The sequence below is a fragment of the Oculina patagonica genome, chromosome 1 (genome assembly GCF_052425735.1).
Source record: "Oculina patagonica isolate OP01 chromosome 1, crgOcupat, whole genome shotgun sequence".
NCBI classification, from domain to species: domain Eukaryota; kingdom Metazoa; phylum Cnidaria; class Anthozoa; order Scleractinia; family Oculinidae; genus Oculina; species Oculina patagonica.
The window spans coordinates 23147416-23165480 of record NC_135758.1 but is presented as its reverse complement, the minus strand read 5'-3'; the positions used below and the strand labels follow the sequence as shown (position 1 = coordinate 23165480).

Genomic DNA, 18065 nt, shown 5'->3' with positions numbered 1-18065 from the left:
TGTTCACAGGCTATGGATACCCCAGCGGTCCTAGTGCTAAACACACCCGGCATCATTTATTCAAAGGGCGTTTTTGCACCATATCAGATCTCCCCCCTTTTTGAGCTGTATTGGTGTGGGAAGTTACCGTGAACTTTAAACATTAGTCTAAAAAACACTAGGCTAAAACAACTGAGAGTTTAAGACCAAACTAGAGCACGAACTAAAACGAACTCTCGTTTTAGTTTGGTTTGGGCTCTTTTCCTAACTGATGTTGTCAGTGCACGACAATTGTGCAAATCTATTGCACGTTATCAGCCAGTAAAGTACCAAGCAAGTTCTGCAAGTCAAAATATCGTGCAATACTGTCACACTGATATGAAGCGTCATTTTGAAATCAAAATAATTTGCACGGGTCGTCAACATCCCTTTACGGACCCAATGGTGAGTTTACGAAGCATTCGGAGCGTACGGTCCGTATGGATTGCCAGTCGCATTTACCGGATCTATGCAATGCGAAGGTATTGGACAACCCTTAATTTACAAAGCTTTGTACAAATTGGAGGCTGGTTCCAAAATTTCCGCAAAGCAGTACTGTACTTTCATATAAGGTTCCCTGTTCCCCAAGAAAAAAATTTTCCCTAAAGTTTGATAGATGGTGGGTCATTCGCTAATAATACGGTTGCCATTCTTCCAAATGGTATACTGGAGTGGATCCAGAAAATAAATTCAGAAAGAGGTGGCCGAGGATATTGTCCCCCCGCCCCCCGCCTCCTCCTCCGTGTTCAAGTTCGTGCAGGTGTTGCTCACAGCATTCTGGGAGGATTTGTGGTCACAAGTTGAGGCTTCGGAAGAAAAACCAGGGCCGCGCCCCTTTCTCAATTCGCCCCTGTAGTAACTCTCCCCACGCCTTCCGTCTAAGCTTACAATTGTTCATTGGCAATTGTCCGACAGCACCAGCACTCATAAGACGGGCAGTCCATTCACTTTATAAAGTAGACAAGACAAGGTACCAGCACGATTCACAGAGAGATCTTTCTAATATTTAGTTATATTTAATTGTTGATACAGTACAGTTAAACGACTAAAACCTATGGAAAAGGAATTCATACAACTTGAATACAAGCTATATAATTAACCTGTGAATTGGTCGGAAACAGCTTACACGCGAGGAAAACATTACAGCCCTTTTCTGTTCACAGGCCATTATACCATAGACTGACTCTATAATTTTTACATTCATTCTACAGTATACTCTAGGGGGATACTCCCGTAAAATAAGGATAGGTATGTTTCAGAAAGATTCTCAAACCCTGATGATAACTAGAAATTTTGTGGACACGTTCTTATTTCTTTCCTGACGCATGGAAAGTTGAACGAGTACTTCAGTTTTAAAAGACCTCATCTTTTCCTGGACGTTCAAGCACTGTATTAACCTGTACTTTCAGCTAATTAAGGAACCATATTTAATGATGACATCGGGAGCACATTACAATCAGATGCCAAGTGGGGCAAAAACGACAAGCATTTTATATGATTAAGGACCGAGAATTGAACCTCAAAAACAACTTATCCCGAGAAACATCCTTATGAAGCCAGCATAATTTATGGGAGTACCTCCCTCCGGAGTATACTACGCTCTAGTAAGTAGAACAACTTGCTATTAATCTGATATGCTTGACAACTGACTCAACGCTTGGCTCCGTTCCTCATTTTCATTTACAATCTGATGCCTTAAAACGCAGAAAACCAATTTGCAGTTCTCAAGCAATTTACTTAATAAATTGTCAATTGAAATTCTCCGCGACGTTTCAATCGACGTCGATCCCCTCCGTAGTTAATTAATAAGTAATACACTATAATTCAAATGTAAGTACAGTAGCGCAATTATCCACCTTATATGCGCTTTTAAGGCGGGGATTCACGTGAAAGCCGTTTTCCGCCGTTAGCGTTTTAAGTAATCCAATAACTCTCAGCTCATTTCACAAATCTATGTTTTGCGGTGTTTTGTAATTTTTTTTATGGTGAATTTTGTGGATTTTTCAGTTGGGAGGAGAAAGTTTTTCACAAAGGATTAGGAAAATTTTTTGGTGAATTTTGGGAGATCGCGCATCTATGAATATTTAATGTGATTTTTGACACCAGACAGTCCCCTGACAACCTGGAGTGCTCTTGCGTGGCCGTCAACTGTCTGGTGGTGTTTCAAAACCAATTTTCTTTTACCTTTCCTTTCTTTAAACCTCGTAAAATTTCACTCAAATTCATACTTACCTCCGCCTTAAAATTTGCCATTTTTAGATTCAAGGAAAAAAAGGTAAAACAGTAAATTGTAAAAATATAAAAAAAAAACATATTGTTACTATCAAATATTTTCTGGTTTTCCGTATTTCCTTTCGATCCCTCTGTAGTTTCTTTTGCTTAAAAGCATTTGTGGGTTTTTGCCGCTGATATATTAGCATTCGTATGATTTACAAACAAAGAAATCTATTTTCCTTTGTATTAGCTAGCATTTTGTCGAACGTACTCAGGAAACTTTTTCAGTTCTTGTCAACGTGTCATCCTGTTATAATCAAAAGTAAGGCTCAACGTCAACGCTGTGAAATTCCCGAACGCGAACACAGAAGTAAGTCTTTTCACTTTGTGCATGTTACGTTTTATAAGTCTTTTTGCATCGTACTAATGATATCCGAAGTTTGTTTTCATAGTTTAAGGTAGTTTCTAGTTAGTCTAATTATAGTTTTCGTTGCATTTACTTTTTAGTTTTCGAAACCGCTATGTATCGCTTTGTACATCGCTTTCCTCGTTTTCCACCGCCTATTCATCGCTTCGCTACACATCGCTTCGTTTCCAAGATTGTTAACGTCTCATCACTTCGCTTCAATAAACTTTCTTTACATCCTTATCGTCGTGAGCATCATTATTGTAGCAAATGGTCTAAAAGCGCGTCAAGAATTTTCTGTCCTAACGTGGGATAAAACGATCGTCCTGTGAGTAACCTTTACGCTACGAAGAGAATCATATATGCCATATGAAGCATATTACCCTGCGTAGCAGATATGTTCCAATTTTGAAAGCGCAGGAGGCAAACAAAGACTTGAGGAGCAAAAGGTGCAAAAAAAAAAAAAAAGAATAAGTCGTTCTTTTTTCGCGTTTATAAAGGAAGCGACATGCTACTCAGCCTAGTGACAAGTGATTCTAGGCACGTAGCATGGGTCGGGTCCCCCAAACATTTTTTTGAGTTTTAAAATACCACCATTTCGCAGTCAAAGAGACATTTTGCCTTCAAAATGGATAGCATCCAATTGAAAGTACAGTTTAAAGCAATGTCGATCATAACAAAATTTTCTGTGTTTTGTTGGCCCTTTCAATTTGTAATCGAGTACAAAAACGATGCTGCATTTTGCCCTGCAAGAATCGCCAACAGCTTTAAAATGTCAACTCAGTAGAGCAAAAGAAATTATCCGTCGAATGTTGTTACATTTTTGATTGTGTCGGCCAATTACGTTATACTACCTGTGATTAAATGATCGAACACACAGCGCTACCCGGCCGTCTATTGCTGTTATAGTCTCCTAGTGAATGTTGTGTAATCCCTAATGAATGATAGCAGTCAGCGGTCTTTGAATGTTCTTCGCCAAACACTTTCAATCTGATGACAAGTGCTCGTTGAGATGACTCGGCAGCTGACGTATAGTCTCCTAGTGAGTGTTGTGTATTCCCTAATTCATGGTAGCTGTCAGCGGTCTTTGAATGTTCTTCGCCAAACACTTTCAATCTGATGGCAAGTGCACGTTTCTGTGACTCAGCAGCTGATGTATAGTCTTCAAGTGAGTGTTGTGTAATTCCTAATGAATTATAGCTGTCAGCGGTCTTTGGATGTTCCTTGCCAAACACTTTCAATCTGATGGCAAGTGCACGTTTCTTTGACTCAGCAGCTGACGTGTAGTCTTCCAGTGAGTGTTGTGTAATCCCTAATTCACGATAGCTGTCAGCGGTCTCTTGATGTTTTTCGCCAAACACTTTCAATCTGATGGCAAGTGCACGTTTCTGTGACTCAGCAGCTGATGTATAGTCTTCTAGTGAGTGTTGTGTAATTCCTAATGAATAATAGCTGTCAGCGGTCACTGGATGTTCTTCGCCAAGCACTTTCAATCTGATGGCAAGTACACGTTGGGCTGACTCAGCAGCTGACGTATAGTTTCCTAATGAATGTTGTGTAACCCCTAATGAATGATAGCTGTCAGCGGTCTTTGAATGTTCTTCGCCAAACACTTTCAATCTGATGACAAGTGCTCGTTGGGATGACTCGGCAGCTGACGTATAGTCTCCTAGTGAGTGTTGTGTATTCCCTAATTCATGGTAGCTGTCAGCGGTCTTTGAATGTTCGTCGCCAAACACTTTTAATCTGATGGCAAGTGCTCGTTGGGATGACTCGGCAGCTGACGTATAGTCTCCTAGTGAGTGTCGTGTAATCCCTAATTCATGATAGCTGTCAGCGGTCTCTGCATGTTCTTCACCGAAGAGTTTCAGTTTGATGGCAAGTTCACGCTTGCACGATTCAAGAGCTGAGTAGTTTTTGTTGTCAAAGCTTCCCTGGACTGCTTTGCTGTGAAAAGCGGTTATTTCGTCGACATATACTGGACCTTCGCTTTTGGATAGTTTCTTTAACAAAAATACGCCAGTGCGATGATAATTGAACGAACCAGTTGTACCTGTTGGGAGTGCTGCTTCAGAGTCTTGAAGTATTCTGGATACCAAGTTAGGAAAACACTGGTCTATTTCTTCTGTAGAGAAATTCGCAACTGCTTGGCTCACAAGAAAGATGACTTCAAGTTGAAGTGGCTGGTTTTGCTTGTTATTGGGTATTCTTGAATGTGTGTCGTGTTCTTCGCCTTTCTTTGCCGTTAGCTCGTCCCTGGGGATCACTAATAAGCCAGTGTCTCCCACTTGTCTGCATTCTTGTAATGCTTTCATGTAGAAGTTCGAGGAACGTGCTGAGTTATTTTTGAAGCGGTAGTACAAAGCTAGGATTTGAAAAGCAACGAGCTTTAAAATTGTGTTTTCCGGATTTAGTGTACCCATTGAAGAAACGGCTTCTTCTAGACATTTCACTCCGTCGTCAGCTTTCCCGACAACAAGCTGAGAGATTCCATTGTAACACAAGTGTTTTCCTGTCTGCTCTTTGTCACAGACGGAAGTGGGCTCATGAAATTGCCCAGCTTCAGAAAGCAGTTGCGTCGCTTCTCCAGTTGCATCAAAAGTCACATCACCTAAAGCCTTGGAATTAAGAAGTCGCTTGTGGAAGTGATTTTTCTGCAATTGATTAGCTGCCATTATTGCTGAATCGTAAATTTTGTCAAATAAAGCAATATCGACCCAGTAAAGAAAGTAAAGAAGCAACTCTGCTCTCACCAAAACATCAAGAACTCTGTCAACTGTCTTCGGCTCCAAGCAAGAGTCAATAAGGTTCTGAATAATATTTTGTTCATTCTCAAAGAACTCGATGAAAGCCGACATGGAATGTCCTGTAAGGAAATTCTCATTAAGCTTCTCGAATAAAGCAATGTAGAATTCCTTAAAGCGAATTGTCGAGTTGAGAACTGTTTCTTTCATTTCAAGTTCTCCCTTTTCACTTGCAAATGATTGAAGGAGCTTATGAAACGAAAATGTCTCAGATTTTGAACCGGAATCAATGAGAGATTTCCTTTGGAGTATTTTCAGCATTTTTGCAGCTTCATTTCTTCTAATCCCCAAAACAGCTGCGGCGATCGATCTTTGCATCAAACTGTTCCGGAAGAACACTTATGGATACTAGCGCTTCTTTTTCTTGCGTGGAGAGTCTCTGAAAAGAAGCGTCAAAAAGAGATTTCAGTCTCTGATCGCTGGGATAATCTGGGTTGTCTAACATTTCCACAATGTTCTCTGTAGACTCCATAAACTCATCTATATATTGGCTAGGGTCAGAGCAATCTTCAGAAACAGATGAACACAGCAACTTCATGGCTAGTGGTACATTCCCACAGACCTGCGCAACGTCTTTACAGTTTGAAGTGCTTGCTTGTGGAAGCAATTCGCCAACAAGGTTTTGAGAAGAAAACTCATCCAGCTCTCTTATTTTTATAGCCTGGTGTCCCTGGAAACGTAAATCCAAAAATCTAAGAGATTCTCTTGTGGTAAGAAAGATGGTCACCTTGTCGCTGCGATTGAGAATTTCTCCAATTAGATTAACAACCTCCTCCTTCACGTTTGGCATGCCACTTTCAAATAAGTCATCGGAATTATCAAGAATGATAACGCAGCGATCTACTATCTCATCAAAAATTGAGCAAAGTTCATCATCTGCTGATAAACGCTGGGCTCGAAACTGTTCATCTTGAAGCGTAGTGGACTGACGAAACAAGCCAAGTAATTTCGATGTTAAGTCGCTTTTTGACTTAAGTCCGCGTAATGAAAGAAAGTATACCGACAGACCTTGTGATTGGAGTTGATGTCCCACTGCGATTGCAATGGACGTTTTTCCGAATCCTGGTGAACCCCAGACTGAGATGAGTCTAGTGGATTCTGAAGTCACGTGACCAATAACCTCGTCACATTCCTTCTCGCGTCCAGTGAAATGTGGAATCTTTGAAGGAAGACACGATCTTGGTAGAAGGGGTTTCGATTCTATAAAAAAGGTATATAGGAAACACTTGAGATTAGGCTTCAATTTTTTTTTAAGTCAAAGGGAAATTCTTATTTTTTTTTTGGACAAGTTAAGAATTTCACATAGTCAAGGAGTAATATTTTTAGCAAATAGTCTTGAGAAATATTAAGGACGGTGCCTACTAATAACAAAGTATTTTTGCCCGGCCGATGACTATACAAGAAATGTAGATGTTACCAAGGGCTACAAAAATTCAAAAAGAAAATTGGGGATAGCCACGCAAATTTTCGAGATAATTAGATTTGAGGTTTGAAATCTGGAGAAAAGTGCTGACGTGGCATTTTAAAATAAAGTAAAACTAAATATTATTTCCTTGTAAATTCCATTTGAAATTGGTTTTTCATGAACAAAATCAACATTAAATATAACAATCTTTACAATAACTAACAAATAATGTTTTCGGAACTGCGTTATCCACGTTTTTATTAACAAAATAACTGCGTTTGAGCCATTTTTGACCCTAGCAGCTCTCACTTGCTCGGCCAGAAAATCGGCCTAAATTTTTTTTTCACTTAATAAAAAATTAAACATGTGCTCTATAGACTTACCACTTACATTTTATAAAATAAAAAGTGGGGGTCACCACGCCTTTTTAAAAGTTATACCAGTTGTTTTCAGGTTCTATGAAATCGCTTTTGGAGTCTGTAACATTTTTCCTATCCCCTCCCTAGCGAGTTGAATATTTGCATCTCGCGCGTGCACTACGCCATTTGTCACGGTTAGCAGTTTGCGGGTAACGTTTTGGCGCTTAGCGATTTGCTAACTGTTAATGTGAGCCATTTTCAGTGGTTAGCGGTCAATGGTTACTGATATGTTGCTTTTCCGCTGTTCCTGGCTTAGGACATGTCCATAAACTGGCTTTCGTCGCAGAGAAAATTTTCTTGATTTTTAGTCGCGCGCTTGTTCGCGTAGTTGAATTCGTCATTTTGCGCGAACAAATTAATTAAAAGCGCGCGCGCCCAGTGTGATCGATGTATTGCGTGATGCGCAGAACAAGTGCGCAGTAGCAATAGGAGGCACCGTCCTTAAATGAATAAAAACCCGATTCCCTCTATAGCGCGCGCCTGCAGGGAATCACGGTAGTTGTATTCATCAAACCATGCGCGAGACTCAGCATCGTGCATCGTTGCTGAGTCTCGCGCATGGTTTGATGAATACAACTAACGTGATTCCCTGCAGGCGCGCGCTAGAGAGGGAATCGGCTATTGGGAATTGCTATTCATCCACTGTTATAGAACAAATTAGAATTTAGAAGTGTCGGTTTTTGTGATGCTTATCCGTTCTCTTCAGTCACTTATAAGAAGAGAGGATAAGGGATAGCCTTCCTCCTTCTTTATTTCGTTCCTTGCGAAACTAGCGTTCAAAACATCCACGCAACACGCGGGGATAAAAAACCCGAGAAAGACTGGAAACCAAAGTGATGTTCCAAAAATGACTTGAGAGGAATTTTTATTGAAATAAGGTCTGTATGAGTTATTACCTCTCTTCACTTCATCCCCATTTTGCTTATAATTAAAAAACCCGCTGGTAAGGAAAGGTCCTGAAAAACAACAGGCCATCACACAAAGTATGTGTTTGTCTAAAACTAACAATAGTTAGTACCTGATCTCTTATTCTTGAATACTTCGTCAACCTTTTGACTCAACTCGGCAACTTTCTCACTCATTTCTTGATGCGCTGCGGTAGTATCTTCTTTCAACTCCTCCTTATGCAACTCCAACTGGTTCTTTAGTTCCTGAAATTCCTCCTTTCTTTTTCTCGCTGCTCGTTCTACTTCTTCTTGCCGTTCCTGGTTCGATTGCGCAATGTCAGATCGTATGCCACTTAACTCATCCTTTACGCCTTCCCTGAGAGATGTGCTTTCTTCCTGAAGCTCTTTTTTTTATGTCTTTCCCCAGCTGGTTCTGTAGCTCCTGAATCTCTTTTCTTTCTCTCGCCGCTCGTTCGACATCTTCTTGTCGTTCCTCGTTTGATTGCGCGATATCAGACCGTATGTCACTTAACTCATCCTTCACATCTTCCTTGAGAAATGCGCTTTCTGCCTGAAGCTCTTTTCTGATGTCATCCTCCAACGTGCGAACTCTTTGTGTAGGAAAGTCTACCTCAGTCAAACCTCCAACGGCGTCAACAGGATCTGTTGTCACTCCAAGGGCATCGAACGCGTCTTTAGTAAGTTGTATGTATTGGTCAAATGTTGGTTTGTCAATCGTGGAACTTGATGAATGGCAAAACGCATTCCGCAAAAGACGTAGCTGGTCAATCGCCATTGCGAACGTTTCAGCGTCGTCTCCACTCGGGCTCCTCGCTGAAGCATGGAACTTTCCATGAGGTAGTTTATGGGGCTTCACGTACAAATCACTTAGTGTTTTGTGATGACCTGCACTGTCTGGTAAAGCGAAGGACCGTGCGAAGATAGTGGCTTGGAACAAGGCGGTACAATCCCATTCATTGTAAGAGAAATTTGTGGGAACTTTGGTTTTTCCACCTTCTGTGGCGAGGAACATATTTCGCACGGCCATGGAGTCATCCCACGGTTGAAAACTGGGAAGATGTCCAAAGGTGTTGTTCCACACCTGTTTGAAGGTTTGACGTAAGGCCTTTGGGAATTTATTGAGGACAACGAAAGCGAACTTGAAATAGTTTAGTTGTTCGTTTGTAAACGGCTGTAGAGCCATTACTTGTTTCCTTGTAACGACAAGTTAATCTTAGTGTGTGTATATTTTCTTCAGTTCAAATCTTCATCGTGCCTGTGAAAGAATAGTGTCAACGGTTACTAAGAGGAGAACAACGCCTTCTGATTCAAGGTCACTAAGTCTATAAAACCCTTATTATATGTGTAATTGACGCAACAAAAATGCGAACAAAGAAATAAGTTAGTACAGATACAGGATTTAGAAGGGAGTTGGAGGAGCACCTGCAAGCTAGGAGGCGCGACGCGAGAAAAACGCCCTCATTGCCCGCGTCCTGCCAACCCGCACGGTACGGCCCACTATCTTCAAGCAGATGAACTCTGAAGCTAGTAGGGGTGAAAGTCACTTGCAATGGCACCGCTCGTCTTAGATCCTTTCGGTAGCCGCGTTTTACCCTCCCCCTCTCCAACCCCTAGGGGTACTCCTATATGAAAGAGACGAGAATGCTCTCGCTTAGAAGCGTAGTTATGGAATTTGCACTTATTTTGATTGTTTAGGACAGTATGCCAATATTTTTAGTTGTTAAAATTTCGTTTAGGATTGCACGTGAGATACCGTATGAAAATGCAGTTGGCATACTGTAGTTGGCGTGCAAGACTGATCACGTATAAAAAATAGAATATTTTAGGGGTCCACTGAAACAAGCTTGAGCCACGCCTAGTTTGGTCTCCTGAAGGTTCTTCAGATTCAAACTTTCCGACGAGCATCCTTTTTATATCGGAATCCACTCCAGTATTTGACTCAACAAACTTGTCTATCCAAACATTACACTTCGCCTATACCTTCTGACGTTTTTACCATTCTACCTTTTCTCCTTTTCATCCGTTGTGCACCAATTACACAATAAACAGACAGTAATAACTAGGATATTTTGCGCGCTTTGACTTGTCAATCAAAGTTACATGCAATACTCTTCGTTCTTAATTCTTTGTTTACTGTGCATGCTCTAAAAGAAACAGCCCATTATCAGGGTCTTGAAGGGCCCTTCGTAACCCTGTCGGAGACTTCATGTTCCGTGACAGTACAGTGACAGATGTTAAAAGTAGGTCTAGACTTCATGAGACAATGAACACTTTTACTAGTAGAATTGATTGACTTTTTCTGATTATCGCCTAGCAACAACCAATCATATTTAATGTACTAGCATAAAATCAAGCGTCCTCTTTTCCATGTTTTAGAGTAGCTCTTGCACAACTGTTGTAACGAGTGAATACGATTAAAAGTGAGCCAAGTGATTAAACGCAATCGACTCTACTGATTGTCTATTGATTGTTCGTCGACCTGAAAACCCTAGTGAACGGGGCAAAGTTCTCAACAACCCTAATTTTTTATATGATCCGCTCCTTTTTCATGCAAACCCCGCACCCCGGACTTTTTTCCATCGCTATCCCGATTCCCGTTGTTTCTTTCCTTAAAAATGCAAAAAAACGAATTTATTCTAAAGTTGATAAATGTAAGATGAAGATGTTTCTAGGCATCTTCTGTCTTCAGGGGACAAGGTCTCAACGTCACAGCTTGCCTTTTTAGCAGTCGTGAGCTCCGGGTGGAATCTGTAGAGTTCTTTTTGTTCGTAGCTTAGCGGAACATTGATTTCTTCTTTGTGGATCGCCGCGGTATTTCCCTCGCCCCGGGCGGGGGAGGGGGGGGGGAGAAACACGGGTGTGTTTTGGGTGGGTAAGTGTCGGTCGGGTCTTTAAAATAGCACCCTGTTTTAGAAAGAATTTGCATTCAAAATGATACCCCCTTCTAGAAATAGGCCAGTCACGATCCATCAGGCGGCACATACCGTAGAATTCCGGTTATAAGCCCTGGGCTTATACAACTTCGTAAGGGTTTTTGGGTGGGCTTATAAGCGGAGGGGCTTATATTCGGGAGGGCTTATAAGCGGAAGGAAAAAACGTTTCAAAACGAGCCTCGGGAGTGTTGATCGAAATACGTTTTTAAGTTAAAAACGCACAAAAAAGCAACATTTAGCCCTGTTCAGTACTGTCATCCGGTAGAGGGGGGCTTATATCCGGGGGGGGCTTATAACCGGATGTATTTTTTTGTTTCCAGGTTGATGGGCCTATAACCGGGGGGCTTATAACCGGAATTTTACGGTACCCGTATAGGTATTTTAGAGAAGTATCCGCCGGGGGGGTACTTCTGGCGCTAGAAGCCTTGTCTGTGGCCGCAAGAAAGAACTACACCCTAGGGGGGTACTCGGAATTTCAAGTGACGGAGATAATCGAATGGGGAAGACCAAAATAATCCCTAGGGCTTCCAACAAAACCCCTAAAATATTCCTGGACCAAAATTAACCCCCCAAAAAATCCCAGGTCAAATTTCTGACTCTTGAATTTCCAGACAAGGGGGATAATATAACACAAATAAAAGCATAACTACTACGCAGCCAAGGCACTACAGCTGCACCACGAATCTTAAGATTGTTTTTAATAACAAAAACCTCCCTACTTAGATCAAGCCACCCAAAAATATACATGCCAAATTGCCCATTCAAAAAAAATCATTCAGCATTGAAAACTTGTCAGCAAACATGGCGTCATCGATATCTTCACGGATGTTCTATATTAAAAGAAATCCTTGTAATTCAACCAATTTTGGCCTTTAAATGTTATTGAGATGTTTCTGTTGCAGTAAAATTGCACGAAAACGCTAAGCAATCTTACCTTCCAAATAAAAAGTGCAAAAATGCTTAGATATTTTTGGTTAATTTGTTTTTACTTTTTGCTGAATTTAAATGGGAAACCTTTAGCAAAAGCAAGTACATAGCTCTTATCAAACGCCGCCATTTTGTTTGTGGATTGTTGAGCATGCTCTAAGGCAAACATTTGGGTCAGCCTCCTCCTCAGGCACCTCGATTTCCGCTGTAACAAAGCGAGAACAAAGCGAGCGCGGTGACTGGTGACGAGCGCGAAGCGCGAGGGACCACGGGAAGGAGAAGGAAAGGGAGCGCCCTTTCCTGCCTTGCGCGCCCATGACCCCCAAAAAAACCAGTCCAAAACCATTTTGGTTTTGGATTGTTGAGCATGCTCTAAGGCAAACATTTGGCTTACACTCACGTGGATTTACCGTGAGCCTTCGTGCCGAGCACAGTGGAGGACCGTGTAAATTGCCGTAAAGGGTTCAGACCGAAGGCATTGGGGTCGAAAATAACCTTAAGTGTCGAGACAAACTGATAAATATAATATTGCAAAATAATTTAAAACAGTGAATAAGGAGCACTACAGCTTTAGATGTAAACCAGTGAATGGTCTTGCGAGGCTAAGAGCTAAGTCTGTCGAACTGTGAAGGCGCAGAAACAAAACACAAAAAAAAAAACAGACTGACATTTACAGGAGCAAAGTGATTTTGCTGATTGTACCCTCAGGCATAAATTAATATGACCGCAACTCTGAATAATTCCTGTTGCTCATTTTGCTCATAAATATACAGTTAACATGCGATTTTGCATTTAAATTTATTAAAGAATTAAGAATATTTTTCGACGGGAAAATACTACAATTGTTTACGATAATGCCGCCTTAGATGGAAGAGCGAATTCGTAGAACACAGTTGAGTTTCTTACCGCGAGATCGTTGAAATGAGCGAGAAGCAAAAGGACGCCAGGAAGTTAACAAGGCGATTAAATTGGATCAGAAGATTGTTTCTTTGATTGCTCAAGAAAAGATTAACCTTTTGTGAGCTAAATTTTGCCAACTTTGCAGTGATCCGGTTTAAAACGCTTTTCCCTGCTTGTCTTCAAACAAGAGGTGTACCATTGTATTATATTGATATTTAAATGTGATCAGGGTGATAATTGAGCCTGATAAATAATCTCGATTGTAAAGCCAACCATTTCTTCGAATGTTACCCCTGATGTCGTGCAGTTCAATACACAAAGGCTCAATCTTTAGAACAGCGTCGACGAATTAACAAATACGTTTTGCCTACCCGATAAAATAACGACTAAACCCTCGACAAGGTCTACTGCGTTTCTTTGAGGTAGATCAGCATGTATTTATTTTTTGGCATCAAAGAACCCGTTCTTAATATTATTAGAAATGAAACATGTTCGCAAGAAATAACGCAAAGAGAGATTGCTTACAGTCTTACAGTCTGGTGAAATTTGTGCACACAAAAACAGTTAACAGTAGAAAACACTAGAAAAGACGTTAGAAAGTTGAGCAGTAATTGCTGCCAGCAGTACGTCACAGCTTGTCGCTTGTAAGCGATTTGAGGTTAATTCTTTTTTCGTTTTATACATGTTGGTTTGCTTAGAAAATATTTGGTCCTGTTGCTTCTGATCAAAGCGTTTCTTTCTTTCAGTTTTTCCTGCATATGTTTTACAGTTGAAACTGCGAAAAAGAATATATATTTGCCAAGAGGTATATGCATTGGAGCGCAAGCGAAGTTAATCTACATTTTGTTGTTTGTTGCGCGCTCTGTTCAGAACATTTTATAACCAACACGTTTCAATATATCGGCGTTTACTTACCTTTGATAGGCATCAGTGAAGAAACAAGAAATCTGTGAAATATTGGACAAGTCAAATTCATAAATGCACAGAACAGATAATGGTATTTCGAGATCAAGGAAAACACGAGAACAGCCCTGCTGTTTGGTTTTCTGAGAAATAAATCAGATATCATGACAAAATCCTAAAATATATCTAAACGTTGGGGTCAAAAAGTCATTCCAGTGGATGAGTCTTTTGTTTGCTTGAAAAAAGGAAACGAAACTGAAAGTGGGTGTTCCTTCACTATTATTAAACAAAGCCTTGTTGCTATGTGTCGTCATATTGAAGTTATTTGTCTTTCTTGTTTTTTAATAAACTGGGAATTTTTACAATTTTACAATGCGTTCTCTTCTAGAAAGCTAATGACACCAGGAGTTCTGTTTTTCTGGGAGAATTATGCTCTCTAAAAATATGTTGACAGCCGTTGGCCGTTGGCTCTTATAAACTGAATAGAAACACGCTCTACTTACCTCCCCTCTTCATTCTTTTTTGCCGCCGGCCCTCCGTGAGGTCAAACGTCAAATTGATCGTGTGGGATTGGGGGTGAGGGGGTGGTGGGTGGTGAAACAAAACTGGCGCAAAAAGCGCGCGCACACCTTTCTATAAAATAGTTTCTTGGTTGAGTTGGAAGGAGAAGGAAAGTTTGCGTTTTGTGGAGTATAAGCTGACGGCAAGGCACAAAGTTTAGTGGCTAAAAGAAGTCTCCTTAACACATTTGTTGGAGGTGAGATCAAACCAAAATTAACAAAGTAAGCTTTTAATTTAAAGGAAAATCTAGAATACTTTGCCATTTGGAGCCTGTTATTTTATTTAGCAGTGAAGCAGGCCAACCCTTCCTTCGAAATTTAATTTTTTTAACAACTTTATTTGAAATAATGAAAAAGACTATTGCCGTTTATTCGTATTCCAAAACGTTTTCCGTAACATAACAAAACGCGAATATTAAGTGACTCGTATATGTCAGTAATCAATGTTAATGGATGTTGTCGTCAATTGACTCACTTGAAGACATTCTGAGAACTCTATTGATATTAAGTCCCCTCCTGCGTTTTTGTTAATTTTGACGTTATTGTTCCTTCGATAAAGTCGTTTTATATAATTCAAAGACATGTCAAAATATATTGCTAAGAAAATTTCTCACTCAAAAACGCGAAATTAAAGTGATTCAAAATACAAAATTTTCGGAAAATCGCGAAATTTAAGTGTCGCGAAATATGTGCACCTCAAAATCGCGAAATTTTCATGTAATAAGGATTTTCCAGAAGTTCTTCCTTCTCCCCTCTCCTGTTTCTCTCCACCCTCCCCTCCCTTAATTTATCTTCAACCATAGCTTGCTTTGCCGCGGATTCATTTGCATCATAAAAAGAAAGTGAAAAATTAAACCTTGAGCATCTGCTTGTCTTGTTTGTCGTTAAGAAGCTGCGTAAGGCCTGCGTTTATTATTCCTGGTCTTTGTGGACAGCTAAATAAATTTTGAAACTCGCCTGATAAATGAATCGTTGTTTTTATTCAAAGGGTTTCAAGTATCACTCAGTGCAGTACAGTCAGAAACAACACTGAAACGACAAGTAATAATAGACAAAGAAACATGCAAGGTTCAACAGTATTCTCAATTTTGTTTCTTTTGGTAAGTGAACAATGTTACTGGAAAATCAATTTACCTGAGGGTCTGTCCATTTCATGAGTTCGAGTTCGAGTTAGAATTTCGAGTTCGAGTTAAAATATCGAGTTCGAGTTGCTTGCGGTTAGCTCCACTCTGGTTTGCTTGCGGTTAGTTCCACTCCTATTTGCTTGCGGTTAGTTCCACTCCTATTTGCTTCCGGTTAGCTTTCATTTGGTTATAAGGGCGACACTATGCGTGACCAACTGGGAAAATGTTACCCCATAACTCGAACTCGAAATTTCTAACTCGAACTCATAAATTCGATACACTCTTTACCTGATGCGATAGTCCAGTATCCAATCCAAGTTAGTCTTAATAGGTTCTTACATAAATGGTAATTAGCACAAACGCTAGGCTATGTAGGTTCTTATATATATAATAGGTTCTTTTTTTGAAGAAAAATTTACATTGTTGTGGATAGAGGGTTAAGTAGTATTCAGCCTTTTCCTGTTATTTATATTTTTGTGATTGTAGTCTAAATTAACATTTTACGTTTTTCGACATATGCATTAAAATAGCAACTGGGGTGATAATGCTCCTAGCTATAGGTGTCTCGAAAGAGGATCCAGAATGTCAACTTATCTCCTTTCCCTAAAAGTAAACATTTTAAAAAATAAGAAACTATTTCTGAGTTTTAGGCTTAAGAGGTTCTTTTAAAAAGAGGGTGTCTAACGGCAAATTTTAGTCTAACATGTTCTTAAAAATTAGGTTCTTACTCGCGGGTTTTTACTGTACTCCTAGTCGGCTTACCAAAACCGGGGAAAACTGGACCACATTGTGGCACGAATGCGGATTTTGACTTTTTTTTGCCAAATTACAGGAATGTTATACAATTGCTTAAATTCGCAATTTTGGTAGAGCGATGTTACGCGACACTTAGTTTTCGCAAATTTACAGAATTTGCTTAGCATCGAATAAGCCAAAAAAACGCAAACATTCCGTGTAATAAGGTACTCAACAAATAACGTCAAGGTGAAAATGTTGCTCGCATGCGAAGACTCCAAAACTTAGGGTTAGGGTTACAAGGTTTTCTATTCTTGTTTTTTGCGTTTCACAGGAAATACTGAACGTTTCACCTTCACATTTCCAAGGTAAGTGCCACTTTTACAGGCATAATACGAAGTGGGCGATAACTTTGATTATTTGCAGATATGCTGGGAGATAACTTTCATTTAATACATGCATGATATCCTGCGAGGTAGAAAACGATTGATATCCATGGGTTTGATGCATTTTTGTGCTCTGTAAAATTAAAACTTAATTAAGGTGTTGTTGTCATAGTCTAAGACTTCACTTAGATACGCCTATGTATATTTTCGTAGTTCTTACAAAAGAAAAAATCCAATTTTTATTTCCATTTAATGAAATTTTGAGAACATTCTCATCTAAAGCTTGCTAAAAAATATTTCCAGAACTTTTTCTCCATTATGATGTAAGCCTGTTATCAATTAACCGATTATTATCCTATTTTATCTTAAGCCTAAATTACTTTTTAGTTCAACATTTATTTTAATGAGCACATATCTTTTTTTTTTTTTTCCTGAGAATGCCCTGTTGTCATGGATATAGCCTTCATGGTTGATGCGTCAGGAAGCATTCACCCCAGTGACTTTCTTGCGTTGAAGGACTTGATCACTAAAGTGAGCTCACAATTTGTAGTCATTTCTACTGGTAAGCTTTTTTAACTCTTTGATGACAATAAATAAATAAATAAATACATAATAGATTAATTAAGTAAGTAATTCTACTTAAGTTGTAAAAAACTGCTATCAATAAAATATAAAGGCCCTGTGTAAATCATAACAAATAATAAAATATTTTCCAAAAAGTAAAATAAAAATATGATCTCTCATTTATTGTTATTATTTCTTTTCACTCTTTAGTGTATGAGTTTTGTTCAAGTAAAATAAAATGTTCTGTGTCAGGAGTGGGATTCGAACCCACGCCTACATGAGTAGACTGCGACCTGAACGCAGCGCCTTAGACCGCTCGGCCATCCTGACTACATGTATTTGGATGTTTATAATCTCATTTTAAACGTCCCCTCCCCCAGCCCCTAAATTTACATAAGAGGCAATTGCTTTTGAATTGGTGATTCTACAGTTGTTTTACTATCTTGTTTCGCCTGTCTCTTTTGTAATTCAAACCCAAAATATTGGATTGCGTTCACGTTCGAAACTAATATATTATCCTTAAGTTTACCGTCGACAACTGAAACCTTCAATATCCTTACTGAAATTGTTTTAAAACATGATATATTTATCTATTATAAAAATAGAAATTACCTGAACAAACTGAACAAGTCATAGCAATATTGTCTAAGTTTATGTAAGATTGAAAAAATTGGAAGTGAGATGAGAGGCGTCTGTTGGTGAAAGGCCGAGGGGTAATAAAGAATGACCAAGAAACCAGTTTTAGAAAACCTTGTTTTCTTTTCACAAAACGTAGTATTTATTATATTCTATGAGGGTGACACGGGATAACTCGTGTGAGTACATAGTCAGTGTTGTTAGTGGTTTTCCTTCCTTCTAG

At 39.6% G+C, this 18065-nt stretch overlaps 2 protein-coding genes, 1 non-coding gene and 1 pseudogene across 8 annotated transcripts in view; 2 read left to right on the top strand and 2 right to left on the bottom strand.

The window, feature by feature from the left end:
• Nucleotides 1-18065, top strand: part of LOC144641571 (GTP-binding protein Rit2-like) — a 158510-nt gene that overhangs the window by 57346 nt on the left and 83099 nt on the right. The gene's annotated exons all lie outside the window — the stretch shown is intronic.
• LOC144633793 (uncharacterized) lies at nt 861-14062 on the bottom strand (annotated as a pseudogene). Its single transcript, XR_013567107.1, has 3 exons — nt 13850-14062; nt 8285-9429; nt 861-6642 (listed from the first exon to the last, which is right to left on the bottom strand). The product of XR_013567107.1 is annotated as an uncharacterized LOC144633793 (transcript).
• The window catches only part of LOC144640219 (von Willebrand factor A domain-containing protein 2-like), a 36818-nt gene continuing 34190 nt past the window's right edge, over nt 15438-18065 (top strand). For all 5 annotated transcript variants that reach the window (XR_013568389.1, XR_013568343.1, XR_013568356.1 and 2 more), the window contains exons 1-3: nt 15438-15497; nt 16591-16624; nt 17079-17204. Coding sequence is in view for 2 of the 5 variants with exons in the window: in XM_078499492.1 (XP_078355618.1) it covers nt 15459-15497; nt 16591-16624; nt 17079-17204 (199 nt within the window). In the remaining 3 variants the exon portion in view is untranslated. The remainder of the gene's footprint in view (nt 15498-16590; nt 16625-17078; nt 17205-18065) is intronic.
• On the bottom strand, nt 17453-17536 carry Trnal-cag (transfer RNA leucine (anticodon CAG)). The gene has a single exon. It is a non-coding gene; the product is annotated as a tRNA-Leu (tRNA).